This window comes from Bos taurus, chromosome 3, assembly GCF_002263795.3.
Source record: "Bos taurus isolate L1 Dominette 01449 registration number 42190680 breed Hereford chromosome 3, ARS-UCD2.0, whole genome shotgun sequence".
NCBI lineage: Eukaryota > Metazoa > Chordata > Mammalia > Artiodactyla > Bovidae > Bos > Bos taurus.
In genome coordinates, this window is record NC_037330.1 from 77,225,291 (window position 1) to 77,249,312 (window position 24,022).

The window sequence follows — 24,022 nt, forward strand, 5'->3', positions numbered from 1 at the left end:
ATAAATAAAATTGACAAACCATTAGCCAGACTCATCAAGAAACAAAGGGAGAAAAATAAAATAATCATAGTAATCATTGACTTTCTTTATGTACAATATATTATACATCTGAAACTTGAGTGACAATGATTAGATAAAGACCAGATTAAAAAAAAAAAAATCACCTGTGCCCTATCAGACTGATCTTATGGAATTGTTTGTTAATACTATCAATTAAAATAATAGTTACTGTGACAATTTATGCATAACACTGATGAAACAAAAGTGTGAAATTATCTATGACTAAGAATTGTTAATAAAAGAATAAAGTTGAACTCATGGAAGAAAAGCTACACATAGAATGTAACCTTAAAATTTTGTGGAAGGAGGTTCAACAAAGATCAAACACTTTTTGGCTGTTTGCCTGACTCAAGACTTTGGGCCCTGTTGGTGTTCAAGCACACTCTGTGCTGGCCTCTGAGTCTCCGGCTGGTTTGTACCCAGCCTACACCTCCTCTGGTGCCCGCAAGTCTTTTCTCTTAATCTTGGCCCAAATGAAGGCAGAGTTCTTTGAGCACTGACTGGCTCATAGAACTGAAACGTCTCCAGCAACACAGAACGGCAAATTGCTGTGATTCATCCTGAGAGCGGGCAGCCCTCGGAGAGCTTTGTTGTAAGAGAAAGACACTTGCCAGAACCCGTCTGTATGGCCACTGCCTCCTTCATCTACATGTGGGATGAGGAGACCTGGGTTTTAAATTTTAATCTGAGAGCACAGACTAGTACCTGGGCTGGTTTCCTTTTGAGGTTTTAGTCTTTGCTGTTGCAACTGCTATTACTGTTGTAAGAGAAAGAGAAGGAGGGAGGGAGAAATCTCATATTCCCTTGCCTGGATTTCAAGGCCCTTTTAATCATTCCCCAAGCTACCTTTTAAACATATCTCCCACTGATCCTCTGGGTGGTGCCTATATTAACCGAACAAAAGTCACCACCACAAAATACTGTGTGCTTCATGCTCTTAAGCATTTGTCCGTACTTTAGCCATTCATTTCTACTTGGCTGAACCAATTCCACCTTCAAGGCTGAATTCAATGCAACTTCTACCAGAAGGGTTTACTGACCATTTGCAGCCCCTGTGAGTGCTCTTTCCTGCTTACTCCTGTGACTATTTACTGACTATTTTCCACACCCTACATCAAAATGCATAGTCTTCAGGGGATTTATCTACCATCAATGAGTATGAACAGCCATCTGTGAGCTGTTTGAAGCTGGGAATAATAGAATTTCACATCAATAATTTTTTCCTCCTGTTAAAATACATATCATGTACCAGGCACTATATTAAATACTTCATCTACATTATTTCATTGACTCCTCATGATAATTCTGATAGGTAGATATTATTAAGAAGAAGAGAAGAAGGCAATGGCACCCCACTCCAGTACTCTTGCCTGGAAAATCCCATGGACGGAGGAGCCTGGTGGGCTACAGTCCATGGGGTCACTAAGAGTCGGACACGACTGAGCGACTTCACTTTCACTTTTCACTTTCATGCATTGGAGAAGGAAATGGCAACCCACTCCAGTGTTCTTGCCTGGAGAATCCCAGGGACAGGGGAGCCTGGTGGGCTGCCATCTATGGGATCGCACAGAGTCGGACACGACTGAAGTGACTTGGCAGTAGCAGCAGATACTATTAAATACGTGATCAAGGTTATTCTGGAGACAACAAACTGCAGAGCCAGAACTCACAACCAACTCATGACTCTTCATGTCATGCTCCCTGCTCTGTCACAGAGCTGCTCATGGACAAGAGGTGTAGGTGAGCTAAGGCAGGTGGTATGGAGAGAAGTGAGAGATGAGGCTAGGCCTGACCACAGGGTTTCACCTGTGTCAAATCAGCACATGCTGATCTGGAACCCTGTCGAGCAGGCAGTGGAAATACACTATGTGTGAGAAAGGAGACCTCAATGAGCCTTTTGGAAATACAGATCGGTAGGTCCTACACCACCTTCAGAGTCAGCACAGTGACTGCAAGCATAGACTCGAGAGCCAGACTGCGTGGATTTGAATCCTGGCTACCTCACTTATCCGACATAATGCTTTAGGTAAGTTACTCACCTTCTCTGAAGTCATTTGTCCACTCTGTGCCTGCTTTTTTAATCTGCAAGATAGAGATGGTAGGATTTACCTCATACGCTGTTGTGAAATAAGTTAACACATGGGAAGACTTCTGCAGGGCACCAAGGACACCGTAGGTCCATGGGAGAGTGGGCTCTTCCTCTCCTTCTCTGATTGGGCCTCGATGTTCCATCTGTAAATGAGAGTGGGACCAGCTCTTCCATAGTGTAGATGCTATAACATACATTTCAGCTCTCCTCTTAGATTTTATGAATTCCAGGCAAGTCAAGACCCTGCTTCTAATTTGCTACGTCAGCTGACAAACCATTTAAATGGAGAAGCACTTATATGACCTTGAAGTTTTTGTCTCCAGGCCTCAGTGTCTCCACTCATCCTTTCTGCTTCACTCTTCTAGGACCCCAAACAGAACAGTGCACACCTCTGAGATGAAAAGCATTTATGGAGCCCCCAGACCCAGAGTGGTAGGAGGAGGAGTGTATGGAGTGTTAGAAGTGGGACGATTTTCCTCTCTCAGGCCCTGGGCCCCAGATCCAGAACTGTGGCCTCCCAACTCATGGTCAAGTTGTCCTTGAAGGTAAGGTCCAGGTGAGGCATTTTTGAGGTTAGCTCTGTGAAGGGGAAGTGGGTGGGAAGCTAAGAGACTACATCCACAGGCATGTGGACCACAGTGAATGCTTTCTCAGGTGCACGCTAGACCCTCCTAATTCTGCCTCTTTCCCCATCCCATTCTTGGACAAAGACAACTGGCATTGTCAACATCTGATATGAAGGACTGTATGGATGTAGCTTAGGCCTTACTCCAACCTAGTTACTCCACTTTAACCCCTTAAATCAGGGGTTCAGAAGACACTGATGCATGCAGGTTGACCCCAATCCCTTTCACAGTGATTCAGGTGACAGTTTTATCAAATATTTTCCCCAGCAAAACAGGACTCGCCAGTCTGCTTGTCTCCAATATCTCTTTCTTCACACAGCCAATGTCACATGCTTTCGTTTTCTGTTATGGGAGCACCAACCTCAAGGTACCAATTTCCAGTATGGTTAGGGTAGCCTGAGCTATGCTGTGATTGCAGACAGGCCCAAGCATGTAATGGCTCAACAGGAAAACAGTGTACTTCTCCCTTGCCTCAAGGTCTAGCAGGCTGGAAGATCCCCTGGAAGCAGGGGTTCAGGAAACACAGCTCCATCTATCCTGTGGTTCTACAGCCTTCAGTGCATGGCGCCCAGAGTGAACTCGGGGGTTCTCTCCCTTCCAGTCCAGAAGAGAGAGACAGTGAGAAAGACCGGGAAGTGTCATCTCTGACTTTCATTCATGACGTTCTGCCTGGAACTCAGTCATGTAGTGCCAGCTAATATAATGGAGGCCAGGGAGTGGAGTCCAGCTGTGTGGACAGGAAGAAGAGGTTCTCTAGTCCCTGCTACTTGTTAGCTATGGTGTTGGTACAAATCCTATCTATTCTACCTTTAAAATTTTTCCTCTCTTCTCTATTTACAGTATCACCGTGTAAAATTTCTATCCTTTCATAAGCCTTTCAACTTCTTTTTTCTCTGTTTTTATCTTCCCAATTTCCTTTAAATAGTTGTCATGTCTAATATAATTTAGACATGATCATATTACTCTCCTTACCCCAAAATATTCATATCCTCTACACCTGTGCTCATAGAATAAAGTGCAAACTCTTTAGCCTGGTACGGAAGTTCTGCCCACCATGTGCACAAATACAATTCACAGAATTCCCTGTTTCTTATGCCCTGTTCTTTCCTTTTCCATATAGTGCATCTGATGGTCCTTCTGCCTTCTCTGTCTCTTAAAACCATACTCACTCGTCCTACCCTCCATGAAACTGTCCTCAAGTTGCCTGGTTGAAATCCATTCTTTCAGTGTTCTCATGCATGCTGCATGCTCAGTCGCTTCAGTCATTTCCAATTCTTTTGCGACCTTATGCTCTGTTCATGGGATTCTCCATGCAAGAATACTAGAGTGCGTTGCTATGCCTTCCTCTAGGGGGCTTCCCAACCCAGGGGTCGAACCTGCATCTCCTGTGTCTCCTGCATTGCAGGTGGATTCTTTACCCACTGAGCCACCTGGGAAGCCCAGAGTTCTTACAGCCCTTTGTTAATCTCTGCATTTGATTCTTATGTTATCGTTATGTTATGTAACAGTATTCTCACATTTTGTGGTCAAGGACATATGTGTATCAGCAAAGAGCAGAACCAATTGGAAATTTACAAATATTCACATGTCTCCATGTTATACAGCAAAACAAAAGTAGCATTCTTTGAGTCTTGTAAATTTAAAACTTTATCAAATCAGTTTCTTCTTGTGGTCTTTATGAGTCAGAAGGAAGCATCACTCTCACTGTTGGTACAAGTGAAGGGAAACCTCTTCTCACTCTTTTCTAAGAAGATTTGATTAATTGTAAAGACTTCATGTTTTAATACATGACTTAGTGACTGAACAACAATGACACGTTTTGAGGCCAGTCTCTGTAATTTCATTAATCTTAAAATGTAAAAGCAGGCTTGTAAGTATAGGATGGAAAGGGAGAAAGAGAAGAATAACTTGGTAGTGAAGAAAGCTGACAAACACCTGCACCAGGTGATCAAGGATAATATCCACAGTGGTGAGTCATGCTGATGGTGTGTCCCTTGATGTGGTATGATGAGAATGATTCTGTGCCTCTGTGGTCCTCCTCCCAAAACATTACCCAGTCTAATTAGGAGAAAAACATCAGACCAGCCCCACTTGAGAGACATTCTACAAAATATCTCACCAGTAATCTTCAAAACTGTCAAGGTCATCAGAAATAGGGAAATTCTGAGAAACTTGGTCACAACCAAGAGTAAACTAAAGAGACATGGTAACTAAATATAATGTGGTAAATGGAATAGGATCCTGAGATACAGAAAGGGCATTAGGAAAGAAAATGAGACCATCTTAATTAAGAAATGAACTTGAGTTAATAATCACATATCAATATCAGTTCTTTATTGTGACCCATGTACCATGGTAATGTAAGATGGTGATAATAGAGGCAACTGGCTGTGGGATATATGGGAACAGTTCACACTGTCTATGATGATTAATTTTATGTGTCAACCTGGCTAGACCATGGCACCCAGTTATTTGGTCAAACACAACTCTAGATGCTTCTATAAAGATATTTTTTTAGATGTAATTAACATTAAATCAGTAGACTTTGAGTAAAGCATATTACTCTTCATCACGTGGGAAGGCCTTTCCAATCAGTTGAAGTTGTTAAAAGACTGAAGTCCTCTTAGTTGAAATCGGGATGAAGTATGGTCTTGAGTTCATAGTCATGTATTAACATTGGTTCATTAATTGTGACAAATGTACCATATAAATATGTTAATAACAGGGGAAACTGGCTGTGAGCTGTATGAGAACTCTCTTTACTATCCTCGTGATAATTCTGTGAGCCTAAAACTGTTATAATATTTTAAAATCTTTAAAAAAAAAATCAGACTTGCAGAATTCAACTTAACTGGCAGAAGTATGATTTTCTTTTAAAACAGTGAAACAAGGAGCATATATCATTGTGTTCCGCAATAGCATTCTGAGTCCTGCCGAATTGACACAATGGGGTAAAAACTTATTTCTCTTTATTAACTTGTACAAAGAAATGCTTTTGTTCAGCCAATGAGTGTTTTACAGTTAAACAGTGTATGTGGAAAAAAATCAAAAGGGAATGCATTGCAAAACTAAACTCCTTTACTTAAAAGGGGCCTAAAATGTGTTTCTTGTTTTTAATGGGGATAATTATTTTCAGTCTTTAATAATCATTCCTCTTTCTAGGCAGCTCTTGCTGCCACTTTAATAGAACACAGTGGCACAGAGAGAACTGGGAACAGGGCAAGGGAGATATTGGACAGAAAGGTCTTTGCTCTGTCTGGCAGGTAATGCTCAGAACACTGGGGAAGTTGAAATGAAGCCATTCGTTCAGAAATATGTCTTGTTTGCCTACTATACACCAGAGTGTGAGGGCTTCTAAAATGAATCATTTACAGATGCTGGCCTCAGCACCTTATCACCTTATCATTGTTCAGGGTTGTAACATATACATGATTTATATAAGGATATAAAATTATATATCCTTATATAAATCACATCTGTATAATAGATATAAATTATGTGCATGTATGTATGTATATATCTATATCTCCTGTATAGCTCACTGTCTTTCCTTGCCTCCCATAGGCAGCTGTTGTAATGTGTTTAATATATGTATGTGTTCCTGCAAAAATGTATATTATTGTTTGGTGAGCATATATCTTTAATTATTGTAAGTAGTGAGGTGCCACATTATCTTATCCCATTTTATTACTTTTTATAGTAGGCACTATGTTTCTAACCACTATCTTTGTTGTTAGTGAATACATAATCTTTAACCTGTAATTGCTACATAATATTATAAGAAAGAAGAAAAGTCCTCGTTTGCTGGTCTCTGGAAGACCCTCTTCTCCCACCAACCCCCTCCTCAAGGAGCCTTCATTTGGTTGGTGCCTTCCCTTTGGTCTAGGGTATAAGTATTCGCTTATACAGACCTGATTGTCTGGGAAAGTTTCCAAAGAAGGATTATGGCTCATTTCATTAAGAAGACTATGCCGGCAGCTTATTCAAAGTTGTAATTAGTGAAATTGTACAGATACTCTCTCCCTCCTGAGAAAACTTAATTTCTGATTCCTTTTTTTACCCTTGACCCAGAAGACTGTGTTAACTCCATCTCTGAAACCCCCATAGGGATTTGTTTTCCCGGATGTGCTCCTGTGGGAGAGTAAAAGGTGAGGGCCTGGAGACAGGGGCTAAGATCTTGTCTTGGCTGTGTCTGATTGGCTGAGCCACTTTGAGCAGGTCCTAACATCCTTCTGTAGTTTGAATAGGTGCTGAAGTCACTCTTCCTGGGTTTGAATCCCAGTTCTGCAACTTCTGAGCTATGGAACCTTGGGCAAATTATTCACCTAGGAAAGGAGATAATTAAACCACGGATGATTTCTAGGGGGGATTCCAATTCAACTATTATTTCATCCATAGGTGATTTCTTGGCTCCGTGCCCTTTTGGCATCATTCTTCTGTCTGTCTTTTCCCAAGCAACCTCTTTTCCCTTCAAGGTTCTCTCCAGATGGCATGTTCTTTAAAGCTTTTCCTCAGATTTCAGATTTAAGTAAAGAATAAAAGAGCACTAGAGATTAAATAAATAAAGGTAAAATTAAATCTTTTATTTTTCTTATTAATTGATCTAATAGATAACTGTTCAAAGTGATAATAGTAACAATACATTAGGTGATTATAGCATATGGATGAGTGAAATGAATGACATAAATTTGTAAGGAATGAGAGGGATTAATTGGGAATACTATGTTATAAGGCACATGTGTTGCATCTGAAGTGTTATTTGAAAGTGGACTTAAATTTGTTATAAATGTATTTTGAAAATTGATAGACTAAGACTGGAGAGAAAATGGAATTATATGAATTGCTTGGTTAAAAACAGAGAAGGCAGAAAAAGGGAGAAAAAATAAAGAACAAGTACAAAATGTGAAACACCAGCAAACATGGTAGATAGTAAACCAAATACACTGATAATCACACCAAATATGATTGTCTAAATATATCAGTTAAAAGACAGAGGCTGTTAGAGTAGAAAAAGAAGTCATTCCAACTATATACATATATTTTTTCCACAATGAATCTATTTTAAATATAAAGACACAAATAGATTAAAAGTAAAGGGATAGAGAAAGATATTCTACAGTAACACTAATCAAAGAAAGCTGAAGTAGCTATATTAATTTCAGACAAATTAGACTGAAGAACAAGGGAAATTATCAGGGATAAAGAGGGTCATTACATAGTGATAACAGAGTCAATTCTCCAAGAAGACATAGAAGTCCTTAATGTGTATGTATTTAATGACAGAACATCAAAACACATGAGGCAAAACTAATAGAACTGAAAAGGAGAAATAGACAAATCCATTAATATGGATTTGGAGACTTGAATACCCCTTCAGTAATTAATAGATCCAGCAGGCAGAAAATGAGTAATAACATAGTTCAACTGACACAGCACAATTAATCAACTAGACCTAATTGACATTTATAAAATACTTCACCCAACAATAGCAGAATACACAGGAACCATGCTATGTTGATCACTGTAGCTTTAGAGTAAGTCTTGAAGTTGGGTAATTGCAGTCCTTCAACTTTGTTTTTCTTTGTATTGTGTTGGCTATTTTTTTTTTTTTTGCTTTCCATATAAACTTGCTAATATCCACAAAACAGCTGCTTAGATTTTGATTCAGATCATATTGCATCTACAAATCAAGTTCGGAAGAATTGACAACAATATTGAGTTTTCTAATCCATGAACATAGACTGTCTCTTTTTAGATGTTTCTTGACTTTTTTCATTAAACTTTATTTTTATGCATAGACCTTGTATATATTTGGAAAGTTTATAACTTAAATGTTTCAAGTTCTTTTGGTGCTATGGTTCTGTGTTAATAATTTCAAATTCCAATGTCCATTGTTGGTATGAAGGAAAGTAATTGATTTTGTACATTTACCTTGCATCTTGTAACCTTGCTGTAGTCATTTACTCATTTCAGGTGGGTTTTTTTATTTTGTCAGTCCTTTGGGATTTTGTACATAGACAATCATGCAACTTTCAAACAAAGACAGTTTTATTTCTTCCTTTCTAATCTGTATATCTTTTATTTTAAAAAAGTATTTAGCCCTATTGTTTACATAAGTAGGAATAGCTAACATTTACTGAGTGATTACTATCTCCAAGCAATGCCCCAAGCATTTGTTATTTGTTTACTCGTGAAATACTTGTTATTTAGTCACAGGAACTTTCTAGAGTAGGTACCACTATTATCCCAGTGTTACAGAGGAGGAGACTGAGGGTAGAGAAGAAGCAAATTGCTTAAAACTTTGAAACATTGTCAACATTTTGGTATTAAAATTTTCTCTCTTCCCTGGAAGAAGCATAAAAATCCATGCAAACCATGGTTTCCAGTTCTTGTTTCAGGAAATACAGTCATCAAATCTATCTAACCAGCCCCAAGCTTTCCCTGGAGCTTTATTCCTATAATCCAACTGAGTACTAGAATTGGTCTCCTGCCTGTCCCACAGGCACCTCCAACTCACTATACTCAAAATCATATTCACAATTTTCTTCTCCAGTCTTGCTTTTCCTCTTGTGTTTCTTTTTTTCTTATGATCTCTTCTTCCTTTTTATCTTTTATGCTATGCTATGCTAAGTCGCTTCAGTCGTGTCCGACTCTGTGTGACCCCATGGACTGCAGCCTACCAGGCTTCTCCGTCCAAGGGATTCTCCAGGCAAGAACACTGGAGTGGGTTGCCATTTCCTTCTCCAATGCATGAAAGTGGAAAGTGAAAGTGAAGTCGCTCAGTCCTGTCTGACTCTGTGCGACCACATGGACTGGAGCCTACCAGGCTCCTCCGTAGGGATTTTCCAGGCAACAGTACTGGAGTGGGTGCCATTGACTTCTCCTTTATCTTTTAACCCCCACTTTATTCATTCTGTTAGTTTAGAGATAGGATGATTGATTAAGCAAGATTCTAAAGTGGTTTCAAGCTTTCTTCTGTATTAGAATCACCTGAGTCAGTTCAGTTCAGTCGCTCAGTCATGTCCGACTCTTTGCAACCCCATGAATCGCAGCACGCCAGGCCTCCCTGTCCATCACCAACTCCTAGAGTTCACTGAGACTCATGTCCATCGAGTCAGTGATGCCATCCAGCCATCTCATCCTATGTCCCCTTCTCCTCCTGCCCCCAAATCCCTCCCAGAATCAGTCTTTTCCAATGAGTCAACTCTTTGCATGAGGTGGCCAAAGTACTGGAGTTTCAGCTTTAGCATCATTCCTTCCAAAGAAATCCCAGGGCTGATCTCCTTCAGATTGGACTGGTTGGATCTCCTTGCAGTCCAAGGGACTCTCAAGAGTCTTCTCCGACATGACAGTTCAAAAGCATCAATTCTTCGGCGCTCAGCTTTCTTCACAGTCCAACTCTCACATCCGTACATGACCACAGGAAAAACCACAGCCTTGACTAGACGAACCTTTGTTGGCAAAGTAATGTCTCTGCTTTTGAATATGCTATCTAGATTGGTCATAACTTTCCTTCCAAGGAGTAAGCGTCTTTTAATTTCATGGCTGCAGTCACCATCTGCAGTGATTTGGGAGCCCCCAAAAATAAAGTCTGACACTGTTTCCACTGTTTCCCCATCTATTTCCCATGAAGTGATGGGACCAGATGCCATGATCTTAGTTTTCTGAATGTTGAGCTTTAAGCCAACTTTTTCACTCTCCACTTTCACTTTCTTCAAGAGGCTTTCTAGTTCCTCTTCACTTTCTGCCATAAGGGTGGTGTCATCTGCATATCTGAGGTTACTGATATTTCTCCTGGCAATCTTGATTCCAGCTTGTGTTTCTTCCAGCCCAGCATTTCTCATGATGTCCTCTGCATAAAGTTAAATAAGCAGGGTGACAATATACAGCCTTGATGTACTCCTTTTCCTATTTGGAACCAGTCTGTTGTTCCATGTCCAGTTCTAACTGTTGCTTCCTGACCTGCATACAGATTTCTCAAGAGGCAGGTCAGGTGGTCTGGTATTCCCATCTCTTTCAGAATTTTCCACAGTTTATTGTGATCCACACAGTCAAAGGCTTTGGCATAGTCAATAAAGCAGAAATAGATGTTTTTCTGGAACTCTCTTCCTTTTTCCATGATCCAGAGGATGTTGGCAATTTGATCTCTGGTTCCTCTGCCTTTTCTAAAACCAACTTGAACATCAGGAAGTTCACGGTTCACATATTGCTGAAGCCTGGCTTGGAGAATTTTGAGCAGTACTTTACTAGCGTGTGAGATGAGTGCAATTGTGCAGTAGTTTGAGCATTCTTTGGAATTGCCTTTCTTTGGGATTGGAATGAAAACTGACCTTTTCCAGTCCTGTGGCCACTGCTGAGTTTTCCAAATTTGCTGGCATATTGAGTGCAGCACTTTCACAGCATCATCTTTCAGGATTTGGAATAGCTCAACTGGAATTACATCACCTCCACTAGCTTTGTTCATAGTGATACTTTCTGAGGCCCACTTGACTTCACATTCCAGGATGTCTGGCTCTAGGTCAGTGATCACACCATTGTGATTATCTGGGTCGTGAAGATCTTTTTTGTACAGTTCTTCTGTGTATTCTTGCCATCTCTTCTTAATATCTTCTGCTTCTGTTAGGTCCATACCATTTCTGTCCTTTATCAAGCTCATCTTTGCATGAAATATTCCTTTGGTATCTCTGATTTTCTTGAAGAGATCCCTAGTCTTCCCCATTCTGTTGTTTTCCTCTATTTCTTTGCATTGATCGCTGAGGAAGGCTTTCTTATCTCTTTTTGCTATTCTTTGGAACTCTGCATTCAGATGTTTATATCTTTCCTTTTCTCCTTTGCTTTTTGCTTCTCTTCTTTTCACAGCTATTTGTAGGGCCTCCCCAGACAGCCATTTTGCTTCTTTACATTTCTTTTCTATGGGAATGATCTTGATCCCTGTCTCCTGTAAGAAGGATTCTTTTCACTGTACTCCTTTTCAAGAGTCTTTTAGCTATACTAGATACTATGCCTTCCCATATAAATTTTAGGATAAACTTATTTATGCTTATAAAATCTTGGCTGAGATTTTGACAAGAATTGCATTAAAACCATAGATCAACTTGGAGAGATCTTTACTAAGTTGAATGTCCTAATTCATGAACACATTATGTCTTTCCATCAACTTAAGTCTTCTTTGATTTCTTTTATGAGCATTTTGTAATTTTCAGCATTCAGACTATTTATGTGTTTTGTATATGTACAAAGTACTTTCTTTTTTGTAGTGACTATAAATAATACTGTTTTTAATTTTGGTTTCTATGTATTCTTTTTTATTATAAAAAATATTCTTTTATTTTCAACCTACCTATGTCATTTAATATGAAGTGAATTTCTTCTTACTTCAAACATCATATAGTTGGCTTGTGTTTCTTTTTTGGTTTGTTTATTTTATCCACCCTGCCAATCTGCCTTTTTATGTGGTGTATTTACACCATTTACATTTATGTATGTATGTATGTATGATATATATGAACTTAAGTACACAATTTTATTGTTTCCTGGTTTTCCTCTGCTTTGCTTTATCACCTTTATGTGGGTTACTGGAATGTTTTTTTTAATAGGATTCTCTCTTGATTTATTTTTAGTGTGTTTGAGTATATCACTTTGTATAAAAAGTTATTCCTTTGGATATTACAATATGCATATATGACATTATAATCTATTATTGCATGAGTGAAGTATGGAAACCTTGCTTCTATTCAGGTCCCTTTGCCTTTCCCAACTTTTAGCACCGTTGCCTTGAGTATCAGATATTATAATTTTTCTTTCAATCATCATGATGATTGTAAAAGTTTATGAGAATGATAAGCAGGTAAGTGTAAGTAAGTGTTAGTTGCTCATGGACTGCAGCCTGTTAGGCTCCTCTGTCCATGGAGTTCTCTAGGCAAGAAGACTGGAGTGGGTAGCTGTCCCCTTCTCCAGGGGAATCTTCCCAACCCAGGTATCAAATCTGGGTCTCCTGCATTGCAGGCAGATTCCTTACCATCTGAGCCACCAGGGAAACCCATGAGAAGAATAGTCTATCATAATTACCCCTATTTTTAAAATCTATCTTGATATTATGCTTTCCCTATGAAGTTCCTAATTATCTTTTCCTTTCTGTTTATGAAACTTTCTTTGTTATTTGTTGTTCAGTTGCTCAGTCATGTACGACTGTGATCCCATGGACTGCAGCATGCCAGGCTTCCCTGTTCTTTACCATCTCCTGGAGCTTGCTCAAACTCATGTCCATGTTGGTGATGCCATCCAACCATCTCATCCTCTGTCACCCACTTCTCCTCCTGCCTTTGATCTCTCCCAGCATCAGGGTCTTTTCCAGTGAGTTGGCTCTTCGCATCAGGTGGCCAAAGCATTGGAGCTTCAGCTTCAGCATCAGTCCTTTCAATGAATATTCAGAGTTGATTTCCTTTAGGATTGACTGGTTGGATCTCCTTGCAGTCCAAAGGACTCTCAAGAGTCTTCTCCAACACCACAGTTAGAAAGCATCAATTCTTCGGTGCTCAGCCTTCTTTACAGTCCAACTCTCACATCCATACATAACTACTGGTAAAACTATAGCTTTGACTATGTGGACCTTTGTTGGAAAAATAATGTCTCTGCTTTTTAATACTCTGGCTATGTTTGTCATAGCTTTTCTTCCAAGGAGCAAATGTCTTTTAATTTCATGGCTGCAGTCACCATACACAGGGATTTTGGAGCCCAAGAAAATAATGTCTTTCACTGTTTCCATTGTTTCTCCATCTATATGCCATGAGGTGATGGGACCAGATGCCATGATTGTAGTTTTCTGAATGTTGAGTTTTAAGCCAGCTTTTTTATTCTCCTCTTTCACCTTCATCAAGAGGCTCTTTTTCACTCTGCTCTTTCACTTTCATCAAGAAACTTCCTTCAGTCACTCTTTGAGGATAGGTTTGTTAGCAAAAAATCCTCTTTGCTTTTCTTCATCTGGACATGGTGTTTGTTCTTGAAGGTATATTTTGCTGGATATAGAATTTGCAGTTGACAGTTCTTTGAAAAGACTTTCAGCACTTGAAAAATGCCATGCCATTTCCTTTGGTATCTGTGGTTTCAAATGAGATATCTGCCATCATCTGAATTAATGTTCCTCTGACAGGTAATATATTCCTTCTTTCTATCTACTTTCAAGAATTTATCATCGTTTTCAGAATTCAGTTATGTGTCTTGGCATTGATTCCCTTGGAATTCTCCTGGTGGGGTTTGTTCAGCTTCTTGGAACTGTAAGTTTGTGTCTTTCAACAAATTTGGGAGATTCTCAGGCATAATTTCTTGCCATACTCATTTAGACTGTTTCTTCTCTCCTTCTGGGGCTCTGATACAAATGTTGGGATTTTGGTTATTGCACCACAGACCCTAGAGACTCTCCTCATTTTTTTTCCCAGTCTATTTTATCTCTATTGTTTATATTGAGTAAATTTTATTTCTTTATCCTCAAGTTCACTGATTCTATCCAATGTCATCTCCATTATAATATTAAGCCCATTAAGAAAGTTTAAAAATTTTCTATTATTGTATTTTTCAGTTCCATAATTTCCATTTAAATCCTTTTTATATGTTTTATTTGCTGAACTTTTTTAAAAAATTATTTTATATCAGAATTCAGTTGATTAACAACCAATGTTGTGGTAGTTTTAGGTGTATAGCAAAGTGACTCAGTTCAGTTCAGTGCAGTTGCTCAGTCATGTCCGACTCTTTGCGACCTCATGAATCACTGCATGCCAGGCCTCCCTGTCCATCACCAACTCCCGGAGCTCACCCAAACTCATGTGCATCGAGTCGGTGATGCCATCAAGCCATCTCATTCTCTGTTGTCCCCTTCTGCCCCCAATCCCTCCCAGCATCAGGTTCTTTTCCAGTGAGTCAACTCTTCGCATGAGGTGGCCAAAGTATTAGAGTTTCAGCCTCAGCATCAGTCCTTCCAATGAACAGCCAAGACTGATCTGCTTTACAATAGACGGGTTGGATCTCTTTGCAGTCCAAGGGAATCACAAGAGTCTTCTCCAACACCACAGTTCAAAAGCATCAATTCTTCGGTACTCAGCTTTCTTCACTCTTCACCGTCCAACTCTCACATCCATACATGACCACAGGAAAAACCATAGCCTTGACTAGACGGACCTTTGTTGGCAAAGTAATATCTCTGCTTTTCAGTATGCTATCTAGGTTGGTCATAACTTTCCTTCCAAGGAGTAAGTGTCTTTTAATTTCATGGCTGCAATCATTATCTGAAGTTATTTTGGAACCCCCCAAAATAAGGTCTGACACTGTTTCCTCTGATTTCCCATCTATTTCCCATGAAGTGATGGGACCAGATGCCATGATCTTCGTTTTCTGAATGTTGAGCTTTAAGCCAACTTTTTCACTCTCCACTTGCACTTTCATCAAGAGGCTTTTGAGTTCCTCTTCACTTTCTGCCATAAGGGTGGTATCATCTGCATATCTGAGGTTACTGATATTTCTCCCGGCAATCTTGATTCCAGCTTGTGCTTCTTCCAGCCCAGCGTTTCTCATGATGTCCTCTGCATAAAGTTAAATAAGCAGGGTGACAATATACAGCCTTGATGTACTTCTTTTCCTATTTGGAACCAGTCTGTTGTTCCATGTCCAGTTCTAACTGTTGCTTCCTGACCTGCATACAGATTTCTCAAGAGGCAGGTCAGGTGGTCTGGTATTCCCATCTCTTTCAGAATTTTCCACAGTTTATTGTGATCCACACAGTCAAAGGCTTTGGCGTAGTCAATAAAGCAGAAATAGATGTTTTTCTGGAACTCTCTTCCTTTTTCCATGATCCAGCAGATGTTGGCAATTTGATCTCTGGTTCCTCTGCCTTTTCTAAAACCAGCTTGAAAATCAGGAAGTTCATGTATCTGTTCTTTTTCAAATTCTTTTCCTATTTAGGTTATTACAGAGTGTTGAACAGAGTTCCCTGTGCTATACAGCAGGTCCTTGTTGGTTGTCTGTTTTAAATATATCAGTGTGTACATTGTCAATTCCAAACTCCCAATGTATCCTTCCCGCTTTCTCCCCTGCTAACCATAAGTTCATTCTCTAAGTCTTTGTGTCTGCTTCTCTTTTGTAAATAAGTTCATTTGTATCATTAAAAAAAAAAGATTCTGAATATAAGCAATATTATATTGATATTTGTCTTTCTCTGCCTGACTACTTAACTTAGTATGATAATCCATGTTGCTACAAATGGCAGTATTTCATTCTTTTTTATGGTTTGGTAGTCAGTTGTATACATATACCACATCTTCTTTATCTGTTCATCTGTCAGTGGACATTTAGGTTGCTTCCATGTCTTGGCTATTATAAATAGCGTTGCAATGAACACTGGGGTGCATGTATCCTTTCAAATTTTGTTTTTCTCCAGATATAATCCCAAGTGTGCTTCCTTGATAGCTCAGTTGGTGAAGAATCCACCTGCAATGTAGAAGACCCCAGTTTGATTCCTGGATCAGGAAGATCCACTGGAGAAGGGATAGGCTACCCACTCTAGTATTCTTGGGTTTCCCTTGTAGCTCAGCTGGTAAAGAATCTGCCTGCCATGCGGGAGACATGGGTTTGATCCCTGGGTTGGAAGGATGCCCTGGAGAAGGGAAAGGTTACCCACTCCAGTATGGAGAGTTCCATGGACTGTATAGTCCATAGGGTCTCAAAGAGTCAGACGTAACTGATTGACTTTCTATATTCTATAATCCCAAGAGTTGGATTGCTGTATTATACGGTAGCTCTATTTTTAGCTTCTTAAGGAGGCTCCATACTGTTTTCCATAGCTGCCGAACCAATTTACATTCCCACTGACAGTGCAAAAGGGTTCCCTTTTCTCCATACCCTCTCCAGCATTTGTTGTTTGTAGATTTTTTGATAACCTCAAATATGCAGATGACACCACCCTTATGGCAGAAAGTGAAGAGGAACTAAAAAGCCTCTTGATGAAAGTGAAAGTGGAGAGTGAAAAAGTTGGCTTAAAGCTCAACATTCAGAAAACTAAGATCATGGCATCCAGTCCCATCACTTCATGGGAAATAGATGGGGAAACAGTGTCAGACTTTATTTTTTGGGCTCCAAAATCACTGCAGATGGTGATTGCAGCCATGAAATTAAAAGACACTTACTCCTTGGAAGGAAAGTTATGACCAACCTAGATAGCATAGTCAAAAGCAGAGACATTACTTTGCCAACAAAGGTCCGTCTAGTCAAGGCTATGGTTTTTCCTGTGGTCATGTACGGATGTGAGAGTTGGACTGTGAAGAAGGCTGAGTGCCGAAGAATTGATGCTTTTGAACTGTGGTGTTGGAGAAGACTCTTGCGAGTCCCTTGGACTGTAAGGAGATCCAACCAGTCCATTCTGAAGGAGATCAGCCCTGGGATTTCTTTGGAAGGAATGATGCTAAAGCTGAAACTCCAGTACTTTGGCCACCTCATGCAAAGAGTTGACTCATTGGAAAAGACCCTGATGCTGGGAGGGATTGGGGGCAGGAGGAGAAGGGGACGACAGAGGATGAGATGGCTGGATGGCATCACTGACTCGATGGACGTGAGTCTGAGTGAACTCCGGGAGTTGGTGATGGACAGGGAGGCCTGGCGTGCTGTGATTCATGGGGTCGCAAAGAGTCGGACACGACTGAGCGACTGAACTGAACTGAACTGATCCTGACTAGTGTGAGGTGTCATCTCATTATAGTTTTGATTTGCATTTCTCTATTAATTAGCAATGTTAAGCATCTTTTCATGTGCCTCGGCCATCTGTATGGATAACTAAAGAAAACTCCTGTTCATTTATAACTACTGTATAGTAGTATATAGTTTTATTTTTCAGGGAACCCATTCCTTTGACTCTCTGGCCTACTGCAATGCTGGATCCCTGGGCTAGGGCTCCTTTTAAAGTGAAATATTTTATATTGACTTTTGAAGTGCAAGACCTGGTTTGGATGGAGGAGCTATGGTTTTGTATTTTTATCATTTCTTCTGATTTCTATGTATAACCTCATAATTTGATGTCTCTGGCATTTAAAGGCTTTACTTTGGGATATATATTTCCACACCCTCTTGCTTTCCTCCTCCTTTCTCTTCTTCCTCCTCCTCTTCCTCCTCCTCCTTTGTCTTCTTCCTCCTCCTATTTTTCACTTCCCCTTCTTTTTTGTTGTTTCTTTGTTTTAAATGTTTTTCCTCCAAAGGCATCTTCATTCATCTTCCATATATCAGGACCCCATTTTTTTGTGTATTTGAAACGTGTATTCTTAGTTTGTTTACTGTAAAGAAACAAATATGCGTTATAACAATGGGAAAAAAATAAAAAGCAGTGGAACAAAAGACATCCATACACCCCAAGGAACCGTTGTTTTCAAACAAAAGGCGAGGCTACAGGAGAGAAGAGTAAGCTTGGTCTTAGGTCAGAGCATGGCCCCTGAGGTTCAGTTTCCTCATCACCAAAATGAAGGGTTTGACTTGATGGTCCTCAGGCCACTTCCAGCATTATAAATGACTTAGTGATTAGACATAATTGTCTTCAAATAGCTGAAAGGCTGTAAGGGCATCCAAGGGAGCAGACTGATCAATGCATTTCCAGACTCCAGACGATGAAACCGGAATCAGTGGCTGGAGTGACAGGTAACTATGAAAACTTCACTAATAATCAGAACTACCCCCAAACAGAGGACAACCTGTCAAGTGCCAAGGTGTCTGCTCTGGGGTAAACCGATGCCCATCAGTTTCAGTTTCAGGACCCTCTTTTCTAGTCTTTCTCATTCCTAAAGACTTTTTGTTGTTGTTCAGTCACTAGGTCATGTCCGACTTTGCAACCCCAGAGACTGCAGCACGCCAGGCTTCCCTGTCCTTCGCTATCTCCCTGAGTTTGCTCCAACTCATGTCCATTGTGTCAGTGATGCCATCCAACCATCTCATCCTCTGTCACTCCCTTCTCCTCCTGCCCTCAATCTTTCCCTGCATCAGGGTCTTTTCCAGTGAATTGTCTCTTTGTATCAGGTGGCCAAAACATTGGAGCTTCAGCTTCAGCATCAGTCCTTTCAATGAATATTCAGGGTTGATTTCCTTTAGGATTGACTGGTTTGATCTCCTTGCCATGCACGGGACTCTAAAGAGTCTTCTTCAGCACCACAATCTGAAAGCATCGATTCTTAGGTGCTCAGCCTTCTTTATGGTCCAACTCTCATATCCGTACATGACTACTGGGAAAAACCATAGTTTGACTATGTGGACCTTTGTCAGCAAAGTGATGCCTCTGCTTTTTAATACACTATCTAGGTTTGTCATAGCTTTTCTTCCAAGGAGCAAGAGTCTTTTAATTTCGTAGCTGCATTACCATCTGCAGCTCAAGAAAATAAAATCTGTTACTGCTTCCACTGTTTCTCCTTCTATTTGCCATGAAGTGACATTTTAGGTGCCCTAGTTTCAATAGGCAGTGTTATTTGTGGTTTAGGAGGAATGTGCAAAGATTTCGTTCTTGCTCAGAATTCTCACTGCTCTTCTTCCCTGCCCCAAGTTCTTCTGTCCTCAATTTATTTTCCCCAAGCCTGCTGTGTTTTCCTGGTGGAAATCTGCTCTTATTTGGTTTAAATAAAAAGGTCATTGGCACTTCCAAAAATGCTCAAAGACTACACGATTATGTGTATACAGATTTCTATATTATTATGTGAAGGCCAATAGCTGTCTTTTATGAATTACCTATTGTATTCTAAATGCCTTCTAACTAGTGCATCAGGGAGTAGCTCCTTGAATCCTCCCCACAATTCTTTCTCATAGGTATCAGTTCCCCTCTACAGAAAAGTAATTTCTCCAGGATCGCACAGCTCAAAGGCATATTATCATTTCAGTTGCTCAGTCATGTCTGACTCTTTGCGACCCTGTGGACTGCAGCATGCCAGGCCTCCCTGTCTATCACCAACTCCCAGAGTTTACCCAAACTCACGTCCATTGAATCGATGATGCCATCCAACCATCTCATCCTCTGTCGTCCCTTCTCCTCCCGTGTTCAATCTTTCCCAGCATCAGTCTTTTCAAATGAGTCAGCTCTTTGCATCAGGTGGCCAAAGTATTGGAGTTTCAGCTTCAACATCAGTCCTTCCAGTGAACACCCAGGACTGATCTCCTTTAGGATGGACTAGTTGGATCTCCTTGCAGTCCAAGGGACTCTCAAGAGTCTTCTCCAACATTACAGTTCAAAAGCATCAATTCTTCAGCTCTCAGCCCTCTTTCTAGTCCAATTCTCATATCCATACATGACTACTGGAAAAACAATAGCTTTGACTAGATGGACCTTTGTTGGCAAAGTAATGTCTCTGCTTTTGAATATGCTGTATAGGTTGGTCATAACTTTTCTTCCAGTATTAACATGTATTCCAAAGAAGGAAAAGGGAAAAAACCCATTAACATTCTAAAGCTAGTTTTCTGCCTCTAAAGCATGTGTTCTTGATCTCTGCCTAACATGCATGAGTCTTTGGGTAAGAAAGAAAAATTATAAAAATGTTTTCACTAATGAGTAAAATATACTGTATCAGCTTAATGACACAGGAGGATAAAATCAGAACAAGAACAAGAGTTGGAGTTAGGAGTACTGGGTTTGGGCCAGCTGCTGCTGCTGCTGCTGCTGCTGCTGCTGCTGTTGCTGCTAAGTCGCTTCAGTCGTGTCCGACTCTTAGCGACCCCATGGTCTGCAGCCTACCAGGCTCCTCCGTCCATGGGATTTTCCAGGCAAGAGTACTGGAGTGGGGTGCCATTGCTTTCTCCAGGTTTGGGCCTAGGTCCATCATTTATGAGCCCTTTAAACTTGAACAAGTAATTTTACCTGCTGAATTAGTTTTATTTTGCTGTGTAAAAAACTGCCACAGATGTTGTAGCTTAACCCAACTGCAAAATCTAGAACTCTCTCAAATCAGAAGTCTGGATGAGCTCAACTGGATTCTCTGCTTAATAAGGCTAAAATCAAAGTGTTGATGGTCTGATCTTACGTGCAGTTTCTAGAGAAGAATCTGCTTTCAAGATCATTCAGGTTGTTGGAAAAATCCAGTTGTTAGCTCTGCGGCTCATGCTTTCTTACTGGCTGTCAGCCAGGGGTCGCTCTCTACTCCTAGGAGGCTGCCCACATTTCCAGTCTGGATTTTCCTACGAGGTTTTTGTGACGACGACTAAATGAGAAGTATTGTACACAGAGTGGTGATGGATATGATCACTGCTTAATGTTGTTGGGTGTAGAGGATACCCCTCAACCTCTAAACACAGAACATGTCTACACCACAGGAAATCCTACCAAGAGGCAGGTTCCAAAGTCTCTTATAACAGAAGTGTCCGTTGGTCTTCCTCAGCAAAGACAGAAACTGGGTTTTGTGCTGGACAAATGTTTATTGGAGTGAAGTGGATGAGATGCGGTGAGGTGTCTGTCACCAGTAATGAGAAGGGTGCTAACTGGCCTTCCTGCAGGGAAGAGAAGGTGGCGAGGGTTGGGAAAGGCTACCCCACAGGGGGCAAAAAGCGAAGAAGTGGTTTAGATCGCAGTAGGTGAGAAATGCCTGCATCTGCAGCCCCGTAAGCGGACCCCACTCAATGGGCGGGCACTTGTGAACACAGGGCCACCTCCCACCCCCGCCCCTGCCCGGGCTGTGGGTACCTGTGTGGGGGACGCCGGGGAGACTGCCGGGGGCGCGTCTGACTCGGTCAGCCCCTCACAACCCAATCCCCCCTCTGTGAGCAGTGCAAGTGGAGTCTCCCAGTCTGCGCCCCCTGGCTCTAGCTAACCAATCTCAGTCCCACTGTTGGTTGGAGCATTTCGCCCGGAGCCTCCGAGCGAACTGGTTGCCGGCTGCGGCTGGGAGCTTGGTTGCGCAATTCCTTGCCGCCACTGCGGCCGCGGCCAAAGCCACCTGGGCAAGGAGAGAATTTGCCGCGAGGTTCCCGCCTCGGAAAGAGGTAAAAGCTATCGTTCGCCTTTTTTCGGGCACTCAAATGCAAGGTGTAGCGAGTGAACCAGCCTGGATTATCGCGGGGTGGGGGGGGGGCGGGGAAGCAATGGGCACGTTATCAGGGAAGCGGGTACTTGAGGACAGTTGCTGCAGGTTAGGGGTCTCTGTGAGCGTTACGAATCCTGGTCCCTGTGGGCTTCCTGGGCGCCCCCCCCCCCACTGCCCCCCGTGACCACACCCTGGATCGCGATGTCTGCGGCAACCTACCCTTGCCCGCAGTGATCGATCCTTGTCAGAGATACGCATAATTTTTAATATTGCAGGAGAGAAGACAGCAAGGGCTTATTTAGGGTGAAAATGTTTGCTAACATCGTTCGGATGTGCATGTTTTAAGGGTTGGCAAGCTGTCCATTATTGCAGCATTCTGTAGTGTGGCATGATAAAATAAAAACAGGTGCGTAGCCACCGCGAAAGTAACAAACAGGTATCATTGGAAGAAGAGGCTCGGGGCGCTCCTGCCCTCCTCCCCACCCGCATTGCCTTTGGTGGGTTCCTGGGGTGGGCAGAGAGACAGCTCACCGCAGAGAATGGAGGAGGGAGGAGGGAAGTGGGAGGAGGGAGGAGGGTGGGGTTAGCGAGCGGGACGAGACAGACATCACCCCCCCCCCCCCCCCCCCCCCCATCCCATGTCCCCAGGGAGCAGCGGGCCAGGCAGGCGCTGCGACAAGACATCATTCCGAGTTAGACTCCCACCCCTCACACATCCTCTCTTCTCTCCTCCGTAGGCATCCCTCACTGCTGGCCAAGTGCCAGAGAAGCGGTGCACGCACCTCTCAGCTAATACCTGACCATGGGCAACTCCTGCTTCGGCCTCAAGGAACGACTGATGAAGCGGCTGCGGCCTCTGCCGACCGTGATCGTCATCCGCACCTGCCTGCCCCAGAGAAGGAGCAGAGATTTCCGCGTGGTGGTGCTCGGCTCGGCCGGCGTGGGCAAGAGCGCTCTGGTGCAAAGGTGGGTGCGCGGCAACTTCCGTGAGGCGTACCTGCCGACCATCGAAGATACCTACCGCCAGGCGCTAGGCTGCAGCCACAAGGCGGGTGCGCTGCACATCACCGACACCACCGGTGGCCGCCGCTACCGGGGCCTGCAGCGCCTTGCCATTGCCAGGGGTCACGCCTTCATCCTGGTTTATTCTATCACCAGGAAGCAAACCCTGGAGGAGCTGAAGCCGCTCTATGAGCTGATCCGTCAACTCAAAGGTAACAACCCGCAAAAGTGCCCCGTCATCCTGGTGGGCAACAAGTGCGATGAGAGCCGTCGGGAGGTGAGTGAGAAGGAAGGTGCTGCCTATGCGTGCGAGTGGAATTGCGCCTTCTTGGAGACCTCGGCCAAGATGAATATCAACGTCCAGGAGCTGTTCCAGTTGCTGATAAATTTCGAGAAGAAGCCCGCCGCCGCCGCAGCCCCCGCCGGCGCCCAGCCTCCGCAGAAGAAATCCCAGATCCCCAAGACCGCCGAGAAGCTGCTGGGCAAGTGCATCGTCATGTGAATCCTGAGCCTTAAATATCGCGACCCTCTTCTCCTTTAGTGTGCCGAAAACGTGGACCGACCCCATTGTGCTGTGTCACCTGTACATGACTGACTTTTGTGCTGTGGTTTGGGTTGTAACAATTAGATGTCAATAAACGTCCCTTGTGAGTTAATAACTTTCCTTTTTCCCAGGCGAGAGAACTCGAATTGTTAAAATAATGGACATTGGAGGAGGAGAGGAAAAAAGGAACAGGATGCATTTCAAGGATGGGACTTGGACTGACTTTAGAGATTAATGTTTGAAAAAGAGACTGGAAATAGCAAAATGAATTGAAAGATACCACTGCCCTTCTTGTGATCCTATTATTGTGTATTATTCTTCAACATTTCAAGTCCTGTAAATGTCTAACCATATCTCCCCATTGTGTATTTAATTGTTAAAAAACACGTTTTTGCAGCAAAAGGTCTGACAGATGGCTGTGAGACAGAAATACTAAACATGATAAATAAATGAATGTCCTATAGTTGAGCATTGAGGGTGGGAGCAGAGAGAATTGTTAAAGTGGATCTTGCTTACTAAATATATGCCAGTTGTTTCATAGGTCATTTAAAATGTTTGAGTATTCTACATCCCTGTTTAAAAAAAATTATAATAGTTCTATGACTTAATAAAGCTTTTCCTGCATGCAGTCAGCTGTAATAATTTCTTTTTCACTAAATAACAACAAAAATTACCCATTGCC

At 41.9% G+C, this 24,022-nt stretch overlaps 1 protein-coding gene across 2 annotated transcripts; it reads left to right on the forward strand.

The window, feature by feature from the left end:
• Window positions 1-414: 414 nt before the first annotated feature.
• Window positions 415-23,968, forward strand: DIRAS3 (DIRAS family GTPase 3). 2 transcript variants are annotated; one of them, XM_015465020.3, is made up of 2 exons: window positions 415-2,694; window positions 22,532-23,968. In XM_015465020.3, exon 2 carries the CDS (start codon window positions 22,597-22,599, stop codon window positions 23,296-23,298), a length of 702 nt encoding a protein of 233 aa, XP_015320506.1. In that variant the 5' UTR covers window positions 415-2,694; window positions 22,532-22,596; the 3' UTR covers window positions 23,299-23,968. The 2 variants fall into 2 exon arrangements, with proteins under 2 accessions (XP_015320506.1, NP_001029387.1); NM_001034215.2 differs by lacking the exon at window positions 415-2,694 and adding an exon at window positions 21,609-21,753.
• The last annotated feature ends 54 nt before the right edge of the window (window positions 23,969-24,022 follow it).